Source organism: Podarcis cretensis, assembly GCF_951804945.1.
Source record: "Podarcis cretensis genome assembly, chromosome: 6".
NCBI lineage: Eukaryota > Metazoa > Chordata > Lepidosauria > Squamata > Lacertidae > Podarcis > Podarcis cretensis.
Genome location: NC_137175.1, coordinates 6803707 through 6829231, shown reverse-complemented (window position 1 = coordinate 6829231; position 25525 = coordinate 6803707). Strand labels below are relative to the sequence as shown.

At 45.7% G+C, this 25525-nt stretch overlaps 1 protein-coding gene and 1 long non-coding RNA gene across 2 annotated transcripts in view; one reads left to right on the top strand and one right to left on the bottom strand.

The window, feature by feature from the left end:
- Positions 1 to 25525, bottom strand: part of PRPF6 (pre-mRNA processing factor 6) — a 38039-nt gene that overhangs the window by 7426 nt on the left and 5088 nt on the right. Inside the window, exons 6-19 of the mRNA XM_079979040.1 lie at positions 24988 to 25143; positions 24033 to 24127; positions 22796 to 22952; positions 19405 to 19567; positions 12235 to 12353; positions 10693 to 10911; positions 9812 to 9934; positions 8853 to 8974; positions 7700 to 7838; positions 5462 to 5581; positions 4797 to 4973; positions 4055 to 4188; positions 3863 to 3954; positions 685 to 799 (exon numbers count right to left, since the gene is read on the bottom strand). Of these exons, the coding sequence (XP_079835166.1) occupies positions 685 to 799; positions 3863 to 3954; positions 4055 to 4188; positions 4797 to 4973; positions 5462 to 5581; positions 7700 to 7838; positions 8853 to 8974; positions 9812 to 9934; positions 10693 to 10911; positions 12235 to 12353; positions 19405 to 19567; positions 22796 to 22952; positions 24033 to 24127; positions 24988 to 25143 (1931 nt within the window). The remainder of the gene's footprint in view (positions 1 to 684; positions 800 to 3862; positions 3955 to 4054; positions 4189 to 4796; positions 4974 to 5461; positions 5582 to 7699; positions 7839 to 8852; positions 8975 to 9811; positions 9935 to 10692; positions 10912 to 12234; positions 12354 to 19404; positions 19568 to 22795; positions 22953 to 24032; positions 24128 to 24987; positions 25144 to 25525) is intronic.
- On the top strand, positions 13265 to 17050 carry LOC307218164. The gene is made up of 3 exons (XR_013839842.1): positions 13265 to 13355; positions 13652 to 14508; positions 15352 to 17050. It is a non-coding gene; the product is annotated as an uncharacterized lncRNA (long non-coding RNA).

Below are 25525 nucleotides of genomic sequence, written 5' to 3'. Positions count from 1 at the left end.
GTGTCCACCTCTACTCATTTTCCATTCAAGGAAAACTGATATTCTCATAACACAGTTTCAAAGCCACTGCAGTACTTGATAATGGCTGACAGATGTGCTAAAAGCATTCCTGTGTAGACAAGCATATCAACAGCTGAGGCAATTTTAACCTGTTTTCATATTTAAACTTTTGCACATTTTCAAGAAGGGTTGTGAATTTACTGTTTTATCTCTTTGTAAATCATTTCAATTGTGTGTTTGTTTTTTTACAATCAAGCATTGTGTAAATTTTATGGAATTAAATAAGTAAGTCAATAAATAATCCAACATCAGCCACTCCAGCATATGCACCAAAATCAAATCATATGCAGTTTGCTTCAACTTATTAAAAGCTGCTCAAGCTGGAGATCCAAGATTTGTACAATGCTTACTGACTGTTTTTAAACACAACACATAATTGTTGTGATTTACCACAAGTCTTTAAAAATGGGAAATTGGGAGTATGAAAGGAAAAGGAGGCAAGGGGAAGAAGAGCTGTGCAGAGCATGTGCCGACTGTTCCTAACTTCATGCAACTTCTTGATCGCTCAGCCTTTAAGCAAAGTCCACCAAGGGGGGCCTGAACTTAGGATTCCAGACTTTTCTTATCCAAAGGCGGCTTTATAAACCCTGCAAGTCAGATTGCAAAGCAGACGCCGTTACTCACTTGGCCACGGCCAGGAGGACGTGGGGGTCGTGCTCACATTTCTTCAAAGCGTCCACACTCTTGGTCTTCCTCTGGGGTCTTGCCTCTAGAAAGATTGCTTCCGACCACAGGATTCCTAAAAGTCAAAGAAGGTTGAAGTCGGACCAGGTAACAGACAATGGCAAGCTGCTATCGCTTACTCACAGCAGGTATTATAACCTTCTAGCCAGCAGGCTCCCACACACAGAAAAAGACTCCAGCATTTTAATTTATGTAGCTTTGCATACATTTGCTGTCAGCAGATGCTCGGTACTTCTGCATCTCTCTGAAGACTAAAACCTCTGCAGATGCTAATACTGGCAACGCAAACAGAAGGGATTAGATTGCTGAGATCCCCAAACTGAACAGTGTGCTTCTGAATGATGCTTCTCACCTGCCCCTTTTGCATGTCCCTGCTCAGAAGCAACCTCGCCAGGTGGAGTGGAGCTAAAACGTGAGCTTACCAGTAGGCCCTTCACAGCCTAAGACCCTCGTACCTATGGGACCGCCTCTCCCGGTATGCCCCACAGAGGACCTTAAGGTCCATAAATAGCAACACCCTAGAGGTCCCGGGCCCTAAGGAAGTTAGATTAGCCTCAACCAGAGCCAGGGCCTTTTCAACACTGGCTCCAGCCTGATGGAACACTCTCGCTCTGTCTCATGAGACCAGGGCCCTGAGGGATCTGATTTCTTTCCGCAGGGCCTGCAGGACAGAGTTGTTCCGCCTGGCCTTCGGCTTGGAATCAATTTGATTCCCTCCCCCTCTATTTGGGGACTTCCCTGGCTTTTTTCTGGCCCATGTAGGACCAGTCTGGAAAGTTAGCCTTGGTGAAGACTTGACCTTTTCATCCCGAAAAAAGTTTTTGATTTGAGTTTCCATTGAAATGAGGCTGTATTTTAATATTTTAATGTTGTATTTTAATCTTGTTTTTAAGTTGTATTTCAATCAACTTGCTTTTATATCGGGTGTTAGCCACGCTGAGCCCGGTCTTGGCTGGGGACGGTGGGGTATAAATAAAATTTATTTTTATTTTTATTATGTGAACCGCTGTTGCTTACTGGGGAGGGGAGGTTGGGATGGTGATCGGGAGGTTGGTGTGATGCAACCACACTGGAACAGCCAATGCAACACTCAAGCACTGTGCTCACCTCCCCAGGTAAGCAACAGTGACCCTTTGTACCTGCCAGGAAGCTAGCATAGCAACTCTGCACCACCTGGTGAGCCATTTCTGCAACTGTGGTGCAGAACTCCTTGCCCCAAAAGGTCTCTCTCTAGCCACCCTCTTGATTAAACTTCTGCAGTTATAAGAACTGTTTGGCCTGAATTTTGTTTTGACTCTTTTTCCCTGTGCTTTCTAACAAGCTTGAGTTTTGAGTTTTATCGCTGTTTTTCCATGAAGTGGTACCTCGGGTTAAGTACTTAATTCGTTCCGGTGGTCCGTTCTTAACCTGAAACTGTTCTTAACCTGAAGCACCACTTTAGCTAATGGGGCCTCCTGCTGCTGCTGTGGCGCCGGAGCACGATTTCTGTTCTCATCCTGAAGCAAAGTTCTTAACCCGAGGTACTATTTCTGGGTTAGCAGAGTCTGTAACCTGAAGCGTCCGTAACCCGAGGTACCACTGTACTTGACACACAATGTTATCATAGGCAAGTTTTAATCTATGTTATGTTGTGTTCAAGGAGGGCGGGGGGGGGCAGAAAGATGAAAAGAAATAAACTTGGGGGAAGGGCTGTAATTAAGTGGCAGAGAATTTGCTTTGCACGTAGAAGGTCAGAGGTTCAACACCTGCCATCTTCAGGTAGGGCTGGGAGATTCCCTGACCGAAACCCTGGAGAGCTTCTGCCAAGCACTGTAGACAATACTGAGCTAGGTGGACAAGAGGTCTGACACAAGGGAAGTAAAAAATCAACACATAAAGGGCGAGGGGGAATCCAAATGGCAAATCGTGACACCCAGCAACTCGGAGCATGACACCCTGTTTTGTGCAAGGAAGCAACACAGGCAAGCTGCCCATTTGGGGGAAATATCCCATGTGGGCTGGGAGGGGCTTGGTTTGTATTGCGGCCATCACCCCATCTGGATAGCCCGGATGAGCTCAAGCAGCACACCTGAATCTTGCAAGGAGACCCACACAGATGTGCTTTCATGACTCTTTGTTTTAAAGCAGGCATAGGCAAACCTGCCCTCCAGACTACAATTCCCATCATCCCTGACCACTGGTCCTGTTAGCTAGGGATGATGGGAATTGTAGTCCCAAAACATCTGGAGCGCAGAGTTTGCCTGTTTTAAAGGGCTTTATATCCTACATCTGCAACCAACCCACCCTCCCCAAATCAGCCCCTTCCTTCATTTAATTACTACGTAGATAAAAAAGAAATATTTTTTTAACATCCCGGTGATTACTACAAAAGAACATTTTTTCAGTCACTGCATTCATTTCTCAACATTCAAGGACTAAGAAATAAGCCCTGGTGGGCCGAACTGACCGTTTTCAATCTCTTTATTTTCTTAGTATCAAAGGAGGGCTTTTTCCCCATAGGAGGCGGCTTGGCATAGAAGATAAGCGTTAAGGTTGCTCTGGGCACTTTTGGTGTGGGCAAGCCAGCCATTCATTAGGACCACCCATAGAGAATTTTAACTGCCACAGATAGACCCACACGGAGCCTCTCTCAAGCATCAGCTCTCATCTCTTCAGAGATAAGCAAACAAGACTGAGTACAAGCCTCCAGAGGGAGACGTGTCAGGAAACTGAAACATGCACCACCTGGTAGACATCTGATGAGTTTTGAAGGAGAATGAGGCCTTCGTAGACTGGGGCTTAGCAGACCAGAAAGAGGCATGGCAATATCAAAGTTCAAACCCATGGATTGCCCAATACCTATTTGCATTGAGGGAAAAACCACAGATCCTGCTCACACTGTATGGTTGTCCTAATGGCCAGGACAGGGAAAAGGATGCTATGGAAGTACAAACTGCAGACAGGTATCATGTGAGGGGGGGCCTCACACAGTTTGAAGGGCGGGCACATTGAGCTTGCTTTAGAAGAGGCGTGCCAGCTAGCCTAATGTTGTGGTGCTAATTGAGAGGGTTGTGTTTTTAAAAGAAGTTAACTCGAAGGTTAAGGCCAACACACGAAAAAGAAATGAGCCCTCTGTCACCTGAGTTGGGACACTCTTGCAGAGCCTTGGCCATCAGCGTATTGGCGATGTTCTTCAGTCCAGCTCTGTATTCTAATCGCACGGATTCCAACCTGCGGGAGGGAAAAGCACCACGTTTCAAGAGGTTAGCAAAGCTGCAGGAGATTTCTAAGAAATGAAAGACACGGAATCTCCGTAGGTTCCCTTGCTCACCACAGGTCTTGGTTCTTTGGATTCTTTAAGCGAGACTTCTCCAAAATGGCTCTGGCTCGAGTGAGCTGGCCGACCTTCTCTTCCAGCCTGGACAACAGAAGCCAAAGGGGTATGGAACCAGGGCATTTCTTCAGCTGTTTGGAAGGGAATAAAGCCTTACTCAAGGAGCCACAACTGCACACACAATTGCAGTCACAGACACTTCGGTTGCTGAAAAGACCTGTGGGCTACAAACCTTAAGTATTTATTGGACTGGACTCTCTTCATTGAGGGGAATTATCTCTGCACCATCATGGAATGGAGGTGGGGAAAACAAGAATTTATTTGTCCTTAGACAACTGTTCCCGTTAACAAGTCCAAGCTGGGCACATCTATAGGGAGCCTGGTTTATCGATCAGATACTTAAGAGCAGCCTCGCTAGTCAGCCACTTTCCCGGAACAACTCATTAATCCTCACGGACAAAATCTGTCCAAGCCAAACAGTTAATGCAAAGGCATGCAAGAATTACTGGGGTGGGAGTGAGAGAAGAATTGCTGGCATGCCTGATAAAATGTTGACACTGACTGCAAGGTTGATGCAGTGGCTGCAATGATCTGAGCCAGGAGCCTGACCTCTACTGCTTCTGTTTGGCTTTCCACAGGGACGCTCAACTGAAGAGGCTACTGCTGGAGCTTTCCATCTTCTCCCCAAGGAATGAGGAGGAGGCAGGGAAGAGGAAAAGGTAGCAGTTTGTGCCCTTACCCCTTGGTTATAGGCATCTCGGGCTTTTTCTATCAGTTCCTCCTGCTCCTCTATTTGCCCCTTCATCATCCACAGCTTAGGGAAGTCTTCGTAGTGCTTCAGTGCTTCCTCGCAGAGCTCCTGAGCTGCAGCAATGTTCCCAAGAACCCACTCGAGCTTGACAGACTTCATGAAGACCTAAGAGGATGAAGGCAAGGGGAAGAGAGAGAGAGATCATCTCAAAGACTGTCACAGCCAGACCACACATATTCCAGTCCAAACACACCCACAGCTTGCGAGAGCTATCATGCCCCATGAAGTTTTTGTACTGTTGTTTGGCTGCTCATTTCAACCGATTTCATCGAGTTTCTACTGGACGACGAACACTTGGGAAGCAAGATGTTTAAAATATTAAAAAGCAACTCAAGCAAAACTATTGAAAAGACCCAGACTGTAACTGGTCCTATGTCTAAGTGGCAGAGCAGAGGCTTCCCCTTGTAAAAGGTCACAGGCTCAATCCCAAGCACCTACAGTTGAAGGACTTGAATGATGAAGGATTGGAAAAAGACCCTTTGCTCAAACTATCACCATTAAAATGTGTCCAGTTCCGTAAAGGTGGTTTCATACATTCACTGGGACCTGGTGGTTTCAATGATGAAATACCCGCAGAGCTATGCATGGCTTACCCTGGCTGTTGGGGCACTGCTACGAGCCTTGGCCAACAACCTCCTTGCTCTTTCGTATTCGTTATTTTCAGATTCCAACTTCACAGCAGCCAGCCAAATCTCCTCGCTGTTCGGGTTGGCCTGAATAATAACAGAAGGGCAGACAAATATACGTAAAGGAAAGCAGTGGTGGGCGTTAAAAGGATGTTGCTTCTTCGAGATCCACCAGCCCTGTTCTTGCTCTATTCCATTAGAGGTAGCAATTCATGTTCTTCACAGAGTGTGGTGCATGAAAGCCCAACACTACACAGTCCTGTTGGCAGTTCAGGAATCAGATACCACCTTCTGATTTGCTCAGTGGAAGCTGCCAATGGATCTCTGATGGATGAGCTACAGTGCTGAAATGGCACACTCACCAAACACAGGGTTTATTTATTTATTTCTTGTGCCAATATCCCACCACTCCTCCCAGTGTGAGTGAGTGAGTGAGTGAAATGTGGGGCCACTACACACACACAATTTTACAAAAATTAAGAAACATGTAATTTTCCTAATAATGATTTGCAAAACATGACAGGCCTCATCAAGGAGACACACAGAGTAATAATAATAATAATAATAATAATTTATTATTTATACCCCGCCCATCCGGCTTCCCCAGCCACTATGGGCTGCTTCTAACAAAATATTAAAATACAGTAATGCATTAAACATTAAAAGCTTCCCTGAACAGGGCTGCCTTCAGATGTCTTCTAAAAGTCTGGTAGTTGTTGTTCTCTTTGACATCTGGTGGGAGGGCGTTCCACAGGGCGGGCACCACTACTGAGAAGGCCCTCTGGCTGGTTCCCTGTAACTTGGCTTCTCGCCGTGAGGTAAGTGCCAGAAGGTTCTTGGTGCTGGACCTCAGTGTCCGGGCAGAACGATGGGGGTGGAGTCATAGACGCATGGCTCTCTGTTTTATGGCCCCACTCAACTTACATCACTTTTGCTTCAAATGGGACAAGACAGCGATGCCAACCTCCTCTTTCCAATGGGAGCAGCGGAGGCAGCTCTGTGGACTTTCCTTGTCTGACCAGGCCAGCAACAAAGCAAACCCTCTTTCTTTTTCACACTTCCTTCGGGTTCCTTCCTTGGGAACCTCGAAGCTGCTGCTGGCTCAGGCACTTTCCCTCCAGGCAAAGTGCTTTTAAACAACTGCATTTAAACAAGCAAATGACTACTCAGAAATATTTGTCTGTCAATCCTGAGAATTCATTAGCACAATCAAAACAGGGCTCTTCAAATAAAACAATCCGGCTGGCAGTTTGCCTATGAGCAGCAGAGTATGAAATATGTTCACTACTGGCTTCTGATCACCAGTTCTGGCACAGAAAACCACACAAAATCCAGGCTCAGTCCCCTGATGCCGTGGCCTTTGTCACACTGGAAGAGAGAAGTGGGCAGGTGCAATTTCTAATAGTGCAAACAAGTTCATTGAGATGTACAGGCAGCCCTGGTGCAGACCTGAAAACAGCCACTTGCTTGGGGTGAGCAAGAATCTCCTCAAAGTGATCAAGCACAGATGCTTGTGTAAAATGGAGAAGAAATTAAAGTTTTCCTATGTCCTGCGTGAACAGGCCCAACCCTCAAAAAATGGCGTTGACCTTTTGGCAAGGCTACCTTCATCCCTGTAATGTTGCAGGAAATGCTAAAACATGGTGCGACTCTGCATGTGGAACTGACTCCCCAAAGGCCCACCTGCTGCCAACATGATAATCTGTTAGGCATCAAGCATTTTTCATTCCCCCAGAGCTTTTAATGCATTTTTTATTTTTATTTTTTGTATCTTTATCTCATTTTTCTAAACCACTCTGCATGCTCCGCTGAAGGGTGATATATAAATCTTTAATATTCAACTGTTTCTTGCAAAAAGCAGTCACTGAGGAAGGCTGTTCAGTGCTGAAGCACTTGCAATAAAGATTAAGCAATATGCTTAATCTTTTATCCAAGTTTCCAAGAGACTTAGTGAAAAGACCAAAATATTGGGTAAAGAAAAGTCAGGGTATTACAGCCAACATTTTATTTAAATATGAAGGGCACATATTGGATTATCTGGATTCTAGTGATTAAGAAATTTCAGCTATAGGATCCCGCTGCATTTCGTTGTCATGAGACAAAATACAATCCCTCAACGCAGAGAGCGCTTCTTGCTTGTAGCATCACGTCTTGTTTCCATGATAATGGACACAGCGAAGGCCGCGCAAAGAGATGCACACTCACCTGGAAAGCCAAAGCCAGGATACTCCTGGCGGCAGGGACGTCTCCAGCAAGCCATTTCGATTTGGCTCCCATGAGCCAGAGGACTTCGGCTTTGGGGCAGTGAGCCACGGCCCTCTGCAGAAGAGCCTCCAAGGATTCCCTGCAGGGACGAACGAGAGCACCAGTGACCCAGAACGCTGAGCTCCGCGTATTGTCAGCCAGTATTAGTCATTGCTACCGTCACAAGAGCCCAGAGCCATAACCTTTCCTCACTTATTTCATCAAGGAGGTTTCAGGAAATGCTGTACCACGACACAAACCGCTGCCCATTTAAAACTACAAAATCAGCTTCTGGAAAACACTCTCCAATGTGGCTCATTACATAAGTGGAGAAGGTGAGTAATAAGAAGCAGAGCAAGGATAGCTGGCATTTTCCAGAAGACACTGTTGATAAGCATCTTTCAAGCCATCTACTTAACATATTACGGATCACAGTAACCAATACTTCTTTAAAAAATGAATCTGTCAAATGGCAAGGGTGACTGCTCATGAGTAACGAGGCAGGACTCTGACCAGTCTTGTACAGGTTTTATTTAGGTGCAAACTATTTACAGTGCAGAACCCCAGAGTTCATGTCTGCCTCAATCGCTAGCAGAATCCGGGAGTGCCTGTTTCCTGGACCTCCTCCAGCATAAAAGCCTCGTTACACCCAGCCTTTTTCTTCCCTCTTTGCACTTTAGACTTCTGCGCAGGGTGGGCGATGGAGGGGGCATGCTTCCCTCCTGGCCGGCTTTGCCAGAAGCGGTGCTGAGGCTCCCACCAGCATCCTCTGGTCCTTTAACCTCTTCCCCACTAGAGGTGGGGTTTTCCTCATCACTCATCACCTGAAGAGGAACTGCTTCGCAAGATTTTCGGAGGCTCCCTGTAACACAACTGTCCCTCTGTGTCTCTCCCCCCCCCCCCCCCAGTTCTGATGGCAGTTCCCTGACAAATCCAAATCCTACGCGAAGGATCATGGAAGAATATTTCAGAGATCTTCTTCCTTAAATGGGATAGGCCTATCTACAAAAGGGGTTTCCCCTCCCAAGATGCAACAGGTGAAAGCAAACACACCCCCTGCAAAAGTAACCATCACGATGAACTGGGATCAAGCAGGACCACGAATGTGACGTACCTGGTTCCATGATTCTTTTCGAAATAGGCTGCTCGCAACCACACACTTTTCTTGCTGGGGAAGACTTGTAAGGCGTAGGCATAGATTGCCCGGGCGCATTCAAGCGCATTGTGAGCGACGCACTGTGGGAACACAAGAACACAAAACTATTGGGGCTTCTGCGATAAAGAGCAAAGTTGGTCAACGTTTATGTATCTGTCTTTTCATGACTTTTGTGTGTACACACTCAACAAAAGGGATTTCTGTGTATTAGTTTCTCTGTCAACCAGATGATTCTGGAGTGGTAAAGAGGGTTGATTTTCCCCCACCTTGTATGGATGTGTGTGGATTCCAGTCCAGTTTAATAATTCAGAGTGATCATGGATCACTCTAATCAGGCTGATCATTGTCCAGGAGAACTGCCCCAGACTAAGAAGCAGTATCACCTTGCGATTTGCCCTAAAATTGGGTGCAATAGCCACAATGCAAAACACACGAGAAAGGAGTGAGAATGTAGCAAATCTCTTCTTTACAAGGACTTCACGGAGTGGCATGTAGTCACATCTCAAGTTGCTTTTTTTGGAATCCAGACACTTGGAATTGGTTGTGCTCAAAACAGGTTTATGTGTGAAAGAGTATGCATAACAAAAGAGCCCTCTAGGTTAAGAAATGAGAAACGCTTCTTAAACATATTCGCACCAGGTTACGCAGTCAAGTTCCACAAAATACAGCTGTGGACCAGAGCTTTTGCACACATCAGAATACCAATGGAATCAGTTTTTATTAGCTAGCACCATGGCCTTCAGGGAGGCTCAGATGCAGGCCAGCACAGCGTGGAGAAATAAAGTTATCTCCAGCCACCGATCCTAGAAAGTCCACACCACTCACCTCTCTAGATTCACTATCCTGACCCATCAGTACCACACATTAGGCAGCTGATCCAGGGTTAGCAAATTTTTGCACTTGGGATCTGTACTTACACTGTCGGCATCTTCCATCCAGGTGTGCTTCCGGTCCTCTTCCTCAATCCCGATCCCAATCACGGCTCTCATGACTGCCTGGCATGTCGCCACACTCCCAGCTTTATCACACTCCTCTGCATCCTAGAAGCAACATCACTACAATTCATGCCGGGCACGGGAAATTCGGGACTCGACAGTGAAGCAACAGCCAGTTTTTATAGTATTGTATGTTGAAAAGTTTACTTTTCCGCCAAAGTGGTACCTATTTATCTACTTGCACTTTGATGTGCTAAACGGAGTTTCCGTGCGCTGCTCTGGTTTCGCCAGAAGCAGCTTAGTCATGCTGGCCACATGACCTGGAAAACTGTCTGCAGACAAACATCGGCTCCCTCGGCCAGTAAAGCGAGATGAGCGCCGCAACCCCAGAGTCATTTGCGACTGGACTTAACTGTCAGGGATCCTTTACCTTTGCGTTGAAAAGTTTGAATAAAAAATATTTTTTTAAAAAAATAGTCCTGCTGTATTCAGTGGAGCTTCCTCCCAGGTAAGTGTAGATAGGATTATAGCCTCTTTTTAAAAACTAAAACAAAATCTACCTCTCCTCTTCCACAGCACTTCCTGTATCTCACCACAGTTACTCCTGGAAAGCATCTGGGATTTCTCCTGCCTTTTCCCACTCTATCCATCTTTGGCAGATGCCAGTCTGGAATACCTTAAGGTCCGATACATTTATTCCTGTCTGAGCTTTTGTAGACAAAATGGGAGACACTCAGACCTATGGTGAGATCTACTGAATGCCCCTCGAGCTATACCCACAGCATCCACCTTGAGCACATGTTACGGTGAAAAACGAGGTCATTCTTAAATAGGGTTTCCAAAGAGACAATCCAAAGCAGTACCTGAATCCACTGCTCCCGGTTTATTTCCACCCCGTTGGCCCTTAAGGAGGTGATGGCTCGGTCAATGATCTTCTCCACCATCTGAGTGTTCCCGTTGGCCTCCTCAAGTTTGGCAGCTGTGATCCAGATGTGCCTGTCTGTCGGAATGTTCTCACGGGCCTTGTTCAAGACTTTGCGGGCGTTCTCATACGTTTCCAGCCTCGCTAGGGCAAGCCACAGCTGTATTGCAAGGTCAAAAAGGGTTGTCTTTAAGGCAACAGAACTTATCACCATGCAGATTTAACAGCAGTTGATTCTCCAATGTCTGTTCTTTCTATCTCCCCCCTTTTTTAAAAATAAAAAATGGATTACAAGAATAGCCAAAAGTGAAATAAAAAAATGGAATTTATGAAAACAGCAAGAAAAAGTCCAAAGATTATTCACACCCCAGCTAACTAGTCTATCTCCAGCAAAATCTCACATAACATCTCAAGGATAGGAAGAGAAATATAAAAACCCATCAAACACTCAACTACCAGAACGTAACTAATTTGGTGTTTTGCTACATTCCACTGCCATAACCAATGCTTGCTAAGCAGCTTCAAACCCTGGTTGGAGTTACTGTGAGGAACCCTGGTGCTGACACGATACTTAACCAGAGCCAAGACCTGCAGGGGAATTTGCACTAGAAAACGAAAACACAGGAGGAAGCACAAGCAAAACCAGAGCCTGCTCCACCACTCCTACGGCATGGTTAAGAGATTGCCTGTATTAAGTCTGCAATAGCACAATAAGTGTTTGAAAACTAAGATCTATTTTAGAAGTTCAGATTTACAGATTACTGCTCATTTAACTTTTTGCAAGAGGATTGTATGACTGAAGCACATTTTGGGGGGGGGGCGGACCTGCAGCAATAAAACTACTAGCACATGTGCAAAGCTAAGCAGGGTCTGGTATGGTTTTGAATCTGATGGAGGAAACCGCGTGTTAACATTCCGGCATTGCAGGGGGTTAGACTAGAAGGCCCTTCCAAGTCTCTAATTCTATGATTCTCTTATTCCTCCTCCCCCTGCTCCCCTATGCCTGCCCAGTGGGTTGCATTTTACATTCGAAATGAGATCCATACATATGAGAAATCGCTAGGATTACAATTGTGTTATTAGAGGCTGTGACTGGATTTTAATGGTGCAGCATAGCCGAACTGAAGCATGCGCACTCATTATTTGTGAGTGGTAAAATAGGATGGGATAATTCTGATGGGAGTGAATGAAATTTGCAGTGGTAGCAAAAAAAGAACTCTTCCCAGTAGCCATGGAAGTTGATCTCCCACCCAGTTCTCAGACGAGTTTGAGAGATGGGGGAAACCTATCCTTTGTACTTCCCACTGCTAAACTGGGGAGTGGCAAGCAACAAACAAACCCCAGTTCATTTTCATTTGGGGGCCACTGTCTTCCCCGCCCTCAAATTCCACAGTTGTCATCTGAGATTTTTCATCCCAGTCTTATTACAAGACCACCCAGAGCACAGTCTGAAGCGGTGAATGGGAGGGATTCGCCAGCTTACTTCCACGCTGGTGGGGCAGCATTCCACAGCTCGGCTGAGCATTATCCTGGCATCCTCTGGCTCTTCCAGCTCCACAGCTGCTTTCCACAAGCGGACAGAGTTTGGAACATGCTCCAGTGCTAGAAAATAGTAAAAGGAAAACAAAAGATCAGTTAGGTTGAAGGAGTCTTATCCAGAGCAGGCTGATGACCTGGAAACGATCACTAGAGCATTGCTTGCAGATTCACCACAAGGGGCAAAACCTCTGAAGAGTGCAGGTGAACTGTCAGTGGCATACTAGCTTTGGGAAGTGGGAATATGCTGTCCTTAAAAAAGGGTGACTTGCCCTAACGGGGAGGAAAAATTATTTAGCTTCTATTTCTTCTGTAGCTTTGACGTTTTCTAAAATTCCATCTCCAGCTTTCTTACATTTAGATGGCAAAGTTATTATTGAATCAAATAGTGCAAGAGGCAGATTTGAATGACAGCTCAACTGTTAACCTTAGCAAGCATAGTCTGAGGCTTTTTTTTTTTTTTTTGCAAAAACCTCAAATCTTAACCTAATAATTCTGCAGAGGCTTCCTCTGTGACCAAATGCATACTTAAATCTCTTGTCTCCCTTACTTTTCTTTTTGGCCTTAACATCCTGCTTGAGGAAGAAGTTCTGTACAACTTGAAACGCTCAACAGCACATTGTGAATTTGGGCTGGTTCTAATAAAAGGCATTATTTTTTCCCTCTCACTTCCTGTTTGGAACATTTCTCTAAATGGACCCACACAACTAGCTGCTTTGCTTTTCAAAATAGTTGCGGGCAGTTTTAAAGGACACTCTTCCAAAAAGCAATCAATACCGTGCCCCTAAAACAGATTGTTTTGGAAAAGTTTTCTTAAAATGCTAAGGCCTGGCTTTAATAAAGAAAAAGCTGCTTAGCCCAAGGATGATTTTCTTCAGCAACCCAGGGCAGTCTCTCCCTCTGCTTATGAAAAGAGACTCTAAAAAGGCAATTTTAACCAAGCGCCTTTTCAGCAGACCTGCAGAACAGCATTAGAAACTAAGATATGAAAGCTAAGAGCTAAATGGCACCTTAAACCTAGGTTATGGGCGCAACAACAGAACATCTAGGCACACTTTTTATACAGTGGTGCCTCGCAAGACGAAAAGAATCCGTTCCGCGATTCTCTTCGTCTAGCGGTTTTTTCGTCTTGCGGAGGAACCCTATTAACGGCTTAGCAGATTAGCGCTATTAGCGGCTTAACAGCTAAGAAAAAGGGAGAAAAAAGCGGAAAAAATCACAAGACTCGCAAGACGTTTTCGTCTTGCGAAGCAAGCCCATAGGGAAATTCGTCTTGCGAAGCGCCTCGAAAAACAGAAAACCCTTTCATCTAGCGGGTTTTTCGTCTTGCGAGGCATTCGTCTTGTGGGGACCACTGTAACAAGAATACAAAGCTGAAAATGAATGAACTGCAACTAAAGTATTATGTTCATTTGTCACATGGAGTAGTCCTTCCCCTGCCCATCCCCTCTAAACACTTTTAAGAGAGCCTCTTCTCCAGTCTTCAGAAAGTAGCTGGAAGTGGGGAAGCAGAAAAAGGTCCTCCTTTCCTTCCACTCTGCAGTTTTAATACGAAATCTTAGGCGCAGCACTGCATTCAGAGCTCAGAAACTGCTTGTGCTATTGAAATTCCCTGTCGCAAAATGAGCCTAGAACAATGGGAGTTTCAAACACTACTGCAGAACCTCATGTCCAAGGTGGCAACAGAAAGAGTCCTCTTTCTTCCTGCATGTGGATAACCTAGAAAACTGAATGAAACGATTTTATGGGCAAAATCCCAATCTGCCTGAACGGGGTTTCCACCCTTTTGCTTGCCTCGGTGAATGTGCTATCACATCCGGGGAGCAGGATAAATAGCAGTGCTTCCCTCCACCCATGGAGCTTCTGGTGGGGTGGGGGAGAAGAGAAAGAAAACCATCCCCAGAATTCCCTGGCAATCCCCGCTCACCACCACCCAGCTCGTAAGGCTGGGAAGAAGGCTGGCAGGAGTGATTTGGCTCTTGTATCATCATGATGTCCTGGGCACCTTAACTATAAAACAATCAAATCAGAACACTCCTTCCCACCAATTGCTGCTGAGCACTTCAGCTGTGTAGGCAGAACCAGGTCTTGGCAACCAAAGCCAGACAAAAAAATCACAAGACCTTGGGACTAAAACTTTCAACTTCCACAAATCTGTATCTTCTTCATGGAAAATGATATACTCTGTGTAACAACATTGTTGTTGTTGTTTAGTCGTTTAGTCGTGTCCGACTCTTCGTGACCCCATGGACCAGAGCACGCCAGGCACTTCTGTCTTCCACTGCCTCCCGCAGTTTGGTCAGACTCATGTTTGTAGCTTCAAGAACACTGTCCAACCATCTCGTCCTCTGTCATCCCCTTCTCCTTGTGCCCTCCATCTTTCCCAACATCAGGGTCTTTTCCAGGGAGTCTTCTCTTCTCATGAGGTGGCCAAAGTATTGGAGCCTCAGCTTCACAATCTGTCCTTCCAGTGAGCACTCAGGGCTGATTTGCTTCAGAATGGATAGGATTGATCTTCTTGCAGTCCATGGGACTCTCAAGAGTCTCCTCCAGCACCATAATTCAAAAGAATCAATTCTTTGGCGATCAGCCTTCTTTATGGTCCAGCTCTCACTTCCATACATCACTACTGGGAAAACCATAGCTTTAACTATACGGACCTTTGTTGGCAAGGTGATGTCTCTACTTCTCAAGATGCTGTCTAGGTTTGCCATTGCCTTTCTCCCAAGGAGCAGGCGTCTTTTAATTTCGTGACTGCTGTCACCCTCTGCAGTGATCATGGAGCCCAAGAAAGTAAAATCTCTCACTGCCTCCATTTCTTCCCCTTCTATTTGCCAGGAGGTGATGGGCCCAGTGGCCATGATCTTCGTTTTTTTTATGATGAGCTTCGGACCATATTTTGCGCTCTCCTCTTTCACCCTCATTAAAAGGTTCTTTAATTCCTCCTCATTTTCTGCCATCAAGGTTGTATCATCTGCATATCTGAGGTTGTTGATATTTGTTCCGGCAATCTTAATTCCGGCTTGGGATTCATCCAACATAGTACACATTTTAGTTGTGGGAGGGAGAGTGGCTCCATGTCTCCCCTTGCCCTCCTACCATGATGTTTAGCAATGCATACAAACACCTGGGACAACCGTAACTTCTCTTGCTCCAAGAAACAGAACTCATTGAAGCAAGCTGAGGCAGGGAAACTTTCAAAACGAAGATGTCTCATCACACTTTTTTACATTGCTGAATGTAGAGAGGGGAGAGAAAGAGACGAGGAGCTGCCATCTACAGCAGCAGTCACTAACTCATGTCACTACAGCCCCATGAGACACTGGATGCAACTCTGAATGCAGAGGCATGGATGCATTAATTACACTAATGGTGGCGATGGATGCATTGTTAATTATGCATGGTGGGGGAAGTATGGCCCACAACTTGGATTATTACCTATTAATTGCCCAACCCTTCCTCAAAAGAAATTCAGGGTGGCATAAATAGGACGGTTATCGTATCAACCACCCTGTGAGATAGTTATGGGCAAAGAAAAAGCACTTAGTGAGCTTACTGGCTGAACAAGTACTTGGATCAAGGGGTCTTTAGTTTAAGCCAATACTAATTTTGCAAATTAGATGTCGATCCTTAGAATCCAAAAACTCTCTTTTCCCAGGAAGGAAAGACAACCAGAAGCTGGGAAGAAAGGCTGGTTAACTAGGGGAATTTGACTCTGCTGAGCCTCACGGTGAGACAATATGGAAAGATCAAGTCCAGCTGGTCAGACCAGCAAACAGGCCTAATCTAGCAGCTTTTATGGGACTCAAGAGGTATTCCAGTCACCAGATCAAAGAGCTATTGCAAGCTCAAGTCCTTACACTGGACATGCCACTTGCCCCATCCTTGTCTAGGAGGCAGCCAGTTAGATCAGAAAGGTGGAACACAATCCTCTATGCTGAATTCATTTCTGTAGCACCCAGGTTAAAAACATCACATGAGAACCACACACCACTTCCAACCACGTGCATCAAGTGTGTACTCTCAAAATGTGTTCCAACTTTGTGCACTCTGCCCCTTCCAGACCACCTGGTTACACAGGGATTGAAGGTGGATGGGGAAAAAGCTGAGCACAATTCAGAGCTAGATCATTTGCTGCTTAACAATTAAATTAATTGTAAGACAATTAAAAAAAGAAGAAAATGGGGTATCTTTCATTTTCCTTATAACTGGAGTGTGGTGATATTCTCCCTTTAAGACTAGCATGCGGGTTGTGTGGGAATTCGTTAGAAATGCTAGAATAATGAGCTTAAACACAGCTGTCTCTCATTAAGGCCTCAATGCCAGTATCGAACAGTAATCACAGACACATGATGGGAACAGGTGCTGATTTATTTGGGCGGAAAGGGTGAACTCCCATAGTCAGCGTTCCCTTAAAAATGGGATTGGGGTGAGCATAAGCAGTTCTCTGATCATGGAAGGTCAGCGCCTGTTCAGACCTTAGAAGGCATTTTGCCTCAGCCTACTAAGATTTATATGTAAGTGTCAGCTAGCTAGATAATATAGTTTTGTTATTTTTTAGCTTTGAGCAGTCTTAATTTGTGTAATTGTTTGAAGCTTTTCCTTTTTACAGACTTTGGCTTTTAATAAAGTTTCTTATACAGTGGTACCTCGGGTTACATACGCTTCTGGTTACATACGCTTCAGGTTACAGACGCCGCTAACCCAGAAATAGTACCTCGGGTTAAGAACTTTGCTTCAGGATGAGAACAGAAATCGTGCTCCGGTGGTGCGGTAGCAGCAGGAGGCCACATTAGCTAAAGTGGTCTTCAGGTTAAGAACAGTTTCAGGTTAAGAACAGACCTCCGGAACGAATTAAGTACTTAACCTGAGGTACCACTGTAAGCCTTTACGGAAATTGGTCTTGCTTGGGTTTCTGAACCTCCTGATCTTGACTACGCTTTTCGAAGTGGGTCATTCATCACAACTGGTCTTTCACACATGTGGCAGAAAAAGCCGGGTGAGGAGACAGAAGAGCTGCCTTGATGCACTAAGAAACAAAACCTTCTCCAAACATTGAGCTGGTGCTGGCTCTTTAATTACACTCACAGCAGCCCGCAAGAGATAATGATTGCATCTTCCTCTGGCTCTGAGGCAGCAGAGGCCGCTTCCTGGAAATTTACTGCGACAACATTCTGACTAGTTGGATGTTCGCCGTCCTTCATCATGTTTATAGTCGCAGCAGGGGGTTTTCTCCAAGCACTTCTCTAAATGCTGGATGACAGGCCCTGATGTTCTGAAACACTACCCAGCAGGAACCGGCATGTTCTTGCAGCGAGAGGATTCAATTCCCACACATCAGGAAGAACGCCTCACATACTGTGGCTTTATCACATATGCCCAAATAACACTAAATGAATACCCGATCCAGAGTCCACCCTTTCTACTCTCGCCTGCCATCAAGACACAAAGCACCCGCTTTTGAGTAACTCATTGCCCGGCTAGGCTGACATTTACATGGCCTAACCAGATGACCTTTCAACCACAGGTGAGCACTCCACAGGGAGACAAGGTGCCAGTTTTGGGGATAAAAGACCTATATAAGCAGGTCCAGCCCATGTGGCTAAGTCATTTCTAATTTCTCCAAGCCACTGAAGAGCAACTTACAGAATGCAGAAAAGCAGCTTCAAGCAGAAAGGTTAGCATTTCTTAAGACTCTGTTAACTCCTGAGAACAATGGAAGCCTAAGGTTCAGCACAATATTTAGAGGGAGTAAAATACATCTTGAGGTTCCCCTCCCCCACTGCCTTTGGGGTGAAAAGTAAGAATTTACTAGTGTTCTATGTAAATACGTACTTACGTAGGCCAAAGTTTTCTGGTAGAAAATAGGAGTGTATATGTTAACTAATTACAAAAGGTTTAAAAGTTTGGTCTTTGTATATTCTCCTTTCAAGCGCCTATCTATAACCAGAGGGCTACACGTTCACCCACTATACAGTGGTGCCCCGCAAGACGAACGCCTCGCAAGACGGAAAACCCGCTAAACGAAAGGGTTTTCCGTTTTGGAGGCGCTTCGCAAAACGAATTTCCCTATGGGCTTGCTTCGCAAGACAAAATGTCTTGCGAGTTCCTGCAGGTTTTTTCCCCTTCCCCCCCCTTTTCCTAAGCCGCTAAGCCGCTTATCAGCTGATCCGATAAAAGCCGCTAAACCGCTAATAGCGCTAATCCGCTAAGCTGTCAATGGGCTTGCTTCGCAAGACAAAAAAACCGCTAGACGAAGAGAATCGCGGAACGGATTAATTTCGTCTTGCGAGGCACCACTGTAGTTGCTTCCAGCAAGCTCAGAGCAGCAGAAGCAAGCTCATGCCTTCCAAGTTCCAAGGGGAAGGCGGCACCTTTGGCTTTGGATACAGGCTGTGCCAAGTAGCAGAGATTAGACACCCCACAACCACCATCATTCTACCACCCTGAAGGGACAAAGATGCTATTGAACCAGGACTATCTGTGGATCCCCAGCTGCAATCATGACAGCTTCTTTTTTTTAAAAAAAAAAAAGACACTGCGTGTCTATCTTCTTCAAGGGGCCATCTAGGTTGTGCGTTATGACTGCCTGTTTCCATCCCTTACTTCCTAGGGGCCTTCTATCAAACCACCGAGACAAAAAAGAGCCAGCAGATGAAAGCACAATGAATCAGGAGAGTCACCTGGCATCAAAAAAATTAAAGCAGGTCTTAGGTGAGCTACCTCAGAGATGGAATTCAAAAGGTACCAAAACCAAAAAGGTCCTCACCCTACCTGGCACCCAACATACTTCCGAAGAATGGAGCAAACAGAGGAGAGCCTCCAGTTAATGATCTTGGTGACTTGAGCAGAGTTGTGTGGGGTAAAAACAATCTAACAAGGACCCAGGGCATAAGTTTTAAAAAGGCAAGTACTTTTCCGTCCAACACTTTTTGAGGTGAGCTTGGAAACAGGCCAGGAGTCGAGGCATGTGTTTCAATACAGGCAAGATGCAATCCCCTTGCTCAGTCCTAGTTAATAGCCCAGCAGCTGCACCCTGAACTAAACATAATTTCCAAACTTGTCTTCAAAGGAAGAACCCTGCAGCACTTCAAAGGCAGCGCTCTCTCTCTCTCACCTTTCCGAAGGACACGCTTCTTTGCTCGGATGTCTGTCTCCAGCTCTGCTGCTCTGATGTAAATCCGGACTGACTGTGGAAGGTGGCGAACGGCCTGGGCCACCACAGCCTTAGCGGTATCCCCCGGCTGCAAGCGGGCAGCTTCCAACCAGACGTCTTCACTCTGTGGAAACCAGGAGAAAGAGACACTGGGATTGCAATTTAAGCAATGGATGGGCCTCAAAGTGGGCCTCCAGGCCTCTACCTGGCCTGCGTGACCCTTCCTATGCCTTCTCCCCAAGTCACACTCTTCACTGGCCCTGCTCCGCACCACCTTAAGAGTCTTTTGTCTGGCTGGAATGTGTCATTTACATGCAATAATGCCTCTTGCTTGCCATTTCTCCAAACTAAGAAGTCCCAAATGTGGCAGGCTTTCTACATAGGGGGGTTGCTTAATCCCCTTGATCATTTCACCGGCCCTTTCCTGAACCTTTTCAAACTGTTCTCCACATGCGGTCACACCATAGATTTTCATAATAGGCATTACGATATTGGCATATATATTTTTACGCTTTCTCAAAATATTTATTTATTTAAAGTGATTCCCCCCCCCCCCACTCTTCAGATGAAGAAGGGAAAAAAAGAGGCTCCCCAAAGCAGCTTACAACAATCAGTAAAAATTTGGTCCCTGCCTACAGGCTTACAATCTAGAAGTCAGGACACAAAAGGCATGGGGTTGTGCAAGGAGGAGGAAAAAAGCAAAACGGGTGTTTGTTCTTGTCAGTAGCACCAGAGGCCTGTGTGTGCTGGCTCTGACCAATGGAATGAATCCGAAATTCTTTGAAAAACTAGATTTTGGAAGCAGGATGGAATTATACAGTTAAATATGTACTGGCATAATTCATTCAGGTGGCAGTATTCTAGACTTCCTGATCATAACATTCTGTACTAGCAGTTTTATTTTCAATTCCTTTTCCAATTATCCCTAGCATAGATTTGCCCTTTCCACTGCCATCGCACATTGGGTCCACATCTTCATAAAACTAAGTCCACTTTCTCCATAATTTGCAGAGTTCTCTTTCATGCCCTCCTTCTCCTGTCATGAACCAAGGACAAGGAATCTGTGGCCCTCTATTGCTGGACTCCCAGCTCCCATCAGCCCCAAACAGCATGGCCACAGTGGTCAGGGATGTTGGCACCTGGCGGTCCAACAACACCTGGAAGGCTACAGCTTCCCTACCCCTGCCATAATCCGAATATCCCCAAACACATTTTGCCTTGGTCATCCTTGGTAGCAGGGCCAGTGCAGAAGGTGGCACAAAGTGGAGGAAAGCAAAAAGTAAAGATGTGTCAAGAAGAGCAAAATATTTAATAAGCAGAAAGGAGAACGAGGGCCCAGAAAGCAGGATGGGGAACCACACATCACAATGCTTAATGTGTTTTCCTAATCACCACTGACATTTCCACAGAGCATGTAAAAGCAGCTGTAAGTTAGAGCCACAATGCTTCTTTTTCCAAGGGGATTAAAGGTAAAGGTAAAGGTACCCCTGCCCGTACGGGCCAGTCTTGACAGACTCTGGGGTTGTGCGCCCATCTCACTTAAGAGGCCAGGGGCCAGCGCTGTCCGGAGACACTTCCGGGTCACGTGGCCAGCGTGACATCGCTGCTCTGGCGAGCCAGAGCCGCACACGGAAACGCCGTTTACCTTCCCGCTGGTAAGCGGTCCCTATTTATCTACTTGCACCCGGAGGTGCTTTCGAACTGCTAGGTTGGCAGGCGCTGGGACCGAGTGGCGGGAGCGCACCCCGCCGCAGGGATTCGAACCGCCGACCTTTCGATCGGCAAGCCCTAGGCGCTGAGGCTTTAACCTACAGCGCCACCTGCGTCCCAAAGGGGATTAAAATAATAATAATTGCACCAGATCAGAAGAATCTTTATTTGCATCAGCCACTAGCCATAGCAATAAAATAAAAGGTACTGAAGATAGAGGTAAAAACTTAACCATGCAAAAAAACATTTTGGAGGTTTACATCAATAATCAAATAATAGATCTTATTCTAATTGTCCCTGCTAAAATGTTGGCAGTTTTTGCTGTCACCTGGTTATCTTGATCTGTTAGAAGGACACAGTAGCAATGCTTGAGCGTCCCGACATGGACAGTAATAGAGGGGTAATAACCTCACTCCTCAAATCTTTATATAAAGAGTGCAAACAGAAGCACATGAGCCACTGACTCAGAACTGCCAATCTCCATCCACATAGACATAACCGATTTTCCAACAGAGTTTTTTTGAAATCGACCCTCAAGTACAGCCAAAGGCAGTATATTCAATCTTGCTGAAGTGAAAGTGTGTCTGTATTTTGGAACTGTTAAATTTTGCAAATAGGGTGCCAACGTGTCAAAATGACTAGGTGGAAAATAATTTCCTTACCGTGGCCTAATTATTCTGTTGCTCAGTATGATATAGGCACTGTCTAATTAAATTATTTGCTTTACTGAAGCCCTGTGTTAATAACTGTTGTGGTGATAAACCAGAAAATTAAAGCTTTTGGTTGACAATTTTAGTCCAAGCGCTCTCATAACAATCTTGCAATACTAAGGGCAGTAGACCAGCAAATGGAAAACTTCAATGGAGCAAACCCGTCTGGGAGCTCCCTAGCGCCTCCAATGCCGGTGGAGTACACTGGAAATGTCAACCAGCTGACAGAGGCTGTTGTTAAGCTCCCATTGCCAAGAAACAACTGGGAGCACACTTCAAGCTCCCAATTCTGCCTCTACAGTTGTGTTGTAACCTAGATAAAAAAAAAAAGGGTAAAGGACCCCTGGACGGTTAAGTCCAGTCAAAGGCAACTATGGGGTTGTGGTGCTCATCTCGCTTTCAAGCCAAGGGAACCAGCATTTGCCCACATACAGCTTTCCGGGTCATGTGACAAGCATGACTAAGCCGCTTTTGGCGCAACAGAGCACCGTGACAGAAGCCAGAGCACACGGAAATGTCGTTTACCTTCCCACCACAGCAGTACCTATTTATCTACTTGCATTGGTGTGTTTTCGAACTGCTAGATTGGCAGGAGCTGGGACAGAGCAACGGGAGCTCACCCCATTGCGGGGATTCGAATCGCTAACCTTCTGATCAGCAAGCCCAAGAGACTCAGTGTTTTAGGCCAAAGTGCCATCCGCGTCCCTCTGTCTTTACCTTTGCGATGTCCAATATCACATATGACGTCAGGTGTGGGGCTGGAGGGGTGCAGCTTGTGGTAAACAGCCTCATGGGCCAAATTAGGCCTATAGTGTGAAGGGTTCCCACCACCGTCTTAAGTCACTGTGATCAAGAGAATTTATTTTGTGTGCAAAGTGACAAGAAACCAGCGCAGATACTTAAAGAGGAGTCCTGGAAAATGAAATGCTCACCTTGGGACACATTTCTGTCCCTTTCATGATAAGGTTTCGTGCTACCTGCAGTTTTCCGGTCACCTCTTCCAAGCGCGCAGAAGCAATCCAGGCTGGCGGGTGGTGTGGGTTTGTCTCCCGCACAGACTTCAGAAGCAAACGTGCTTTCTTGATGTCACTGGCAAGGGGAGAAAATGCACCGAGAATAACTTGGCATGCTTCTACATCACACCAATTCACCAACACTACAGACTTCTCCTGGGTAATAAATGTAATCACACGGCAAAGGTATAAAAGTAAATGGCGAGGACAGAACAGGGCCCACGGTTTGTGGGGAAGGTTACAGGAAGGAAGCAAAGGAACAAAGGAAGCGAGCTGGCAAGCAGAGTCTGGAAGATGGTGGAATGGATAGGAGATTTTTTAAAAACTGCCTGCGAGAACAAAGACAAGGGGCTAGAGGAGAAAGAGGCATGGATGCGGACTGAAGCAAACTAAGGGAGTGGTGTATGTTTGCATGTACAGTGGACGCTTGGGTTGCAAACGTGATCCGTGTGGGAGGCATGTTTGCAACCCGCGTGGGTCACGATTCAGCACTTCTGCACATGCACAAAATGCGATTTAGCGCTTCTGCGCATGTGCAAGCTCCAAAACCCGGAGGTAACCCATTCTGGTACTTCCGGGTTCGGTGCGGTGCGCAACCTGAAATTGCGTAACCCGAAGCGGCTGTAACCCGAGGTATTATTGTGTGGCTGATTTGCCAATCTGCAAGAGTCAAAGATGCTCTCTTGGAGGCAAACCAGGTAGAGGCAACTTGAGAGTGTGCAAGCAGGGTCTGCCTATGCACTGGCACCAACTTCTGGGAAACCTGCACACCCAATTTAGTCAGCTCTGCCCCATTAAGCAATGGCCAAATAGGACCTATGGGACACACATTCATTTGCATCTCTGCTTCTGGAAACAGGGGGTTGACGTTCTGTCTGGTACCTCCCACCTTAGTGGTTTCTGCATTCTGTGTCACAAACAAAGGCGGGACCCTGAACCATGTGTAGATCACTCAAAGCAAAGGGGCCTTCTTGCACCTATGGCCCTCCCGATGTTGCTGGAGTACAGGTTCCATCATTCCTGATCGTTAGCTATGCTGTCTGGGGCAGATGGGAGCTGTAGTTCAACAACATCTAGCTGGAGGGCCACAGGCTCACCAACCCAGCTCTCGTGACAAGAAAATCTAACAGCCAAATCAGTGCACCTGATGACTTACTTGATATCTCCACCGTGTGTGGGAATCATGGAATTCAAATCAGTGAGGTAGCCCTTGGGATCCACCACCGTTTGGCCACTCACAGAGTCAGACACCTGGAGATGTAAATCCAATGATTAATCAAGTGTTTGATAACAGGTAGGTAGCCATGTTGGTCTGCCATAGTCGAAACAAAATAAAAAAATTCCTTCCAGTAGCACCTTAGAGACCAACTAAGTTTGTTATTGGTATGAGCTTTCGTGTGCATGCACACTTTTTCAGATACTTCACCATCATCATTTTATTTGTATGGTGTCTTTCCATAGTTAAAACCATGCTCAGGGCAGCTTACAACATGACAAGATTTACACAGTCACAAACATAACAAAAACCATAAACAAATAAAGCGCATCAAAAAGCAACAACCAAACTGAAATGATTTCTGCATAAATTATAATAAGATCTAAAAACAAAGGTGCAAAAATTAGTATCATTAACAACAACAAAAACCCAAACAAAACACTCTAGGCAATAACACAGCCCAAGAGGGTTTTCAACAGCTTTTGTAGCTGGAGTCAATCAAGGCCCAGGTAGGGAAAAGGCCAGCAAGGCAGGGAGCAGGTCTTCCAGGATCCACTGCGCCAAGATGGTCTCTGGCCTCTTCAGCAGGCCCAGATTTTGTAGCCAGTGTCATTAAATTTTATCACTCAAGCCTCACTAACATACACACAAAGAGACTTAAAAGAAACTCAGAAAATAAGATCACTTTGTTGTGCAGAATTGGGAACCCCCCCACACACTCTTTGTTCCAACAACCCTATATTTGGGGTTGGGGTTGGGGAGAATAACCCTGAAAAATAACCTCTCAGTGGCAAGCACTCACTTTTCTGGATGCCAAAGCTGACAGTTCTAAGGCCCAATTTCGTTCGTCAGGTTCAATAAGCAACAAAAATCCACTTTGTTCCTTGATGCTTACCTGGCTGAGTCGCATGTCCATCAAGGTGTTCCTAGCTTGGCCAATCTTCCTCATGTCCAGCTCACCTGTCCCAGGAGTCATCAGCCCAGGTGTCATTCCTCCTGGATAAGGTGTGTTTAAGCCCCCAGGAAAGGGAGTATTCAGCCCACCAAATTGCTGTTTTTTAAAAAAGGGGCAAAACCAAATAAGTTAAAGTCTCTAGTGCAAAAAGAACACCCAAATCTCCACCATAATCTTAGCCATCAGTTTTAGTGGGAGGGGAAGGGACTCTCATCTTTGTGGTAAGTGGGTTGTGTACAGGATTATATACTGCCAGGGCTCACTACAAAATGATGGTCACCAAGGGGAACAGAAAGCTTTGCTGTCACTGTACTACTGCCTCCATGATCAGGGCTTTAGTTTTCTCACTTGTACTAGAGAAAGTAAAGCAGGACACCAGAACATATCACTGGGGTGAAGGCTAAAACATGACAGAATGTTGGAAACTGGCTTTTACACAGACATATTTTGCTGCATTAGCAGAAACTAGTCAACTAGC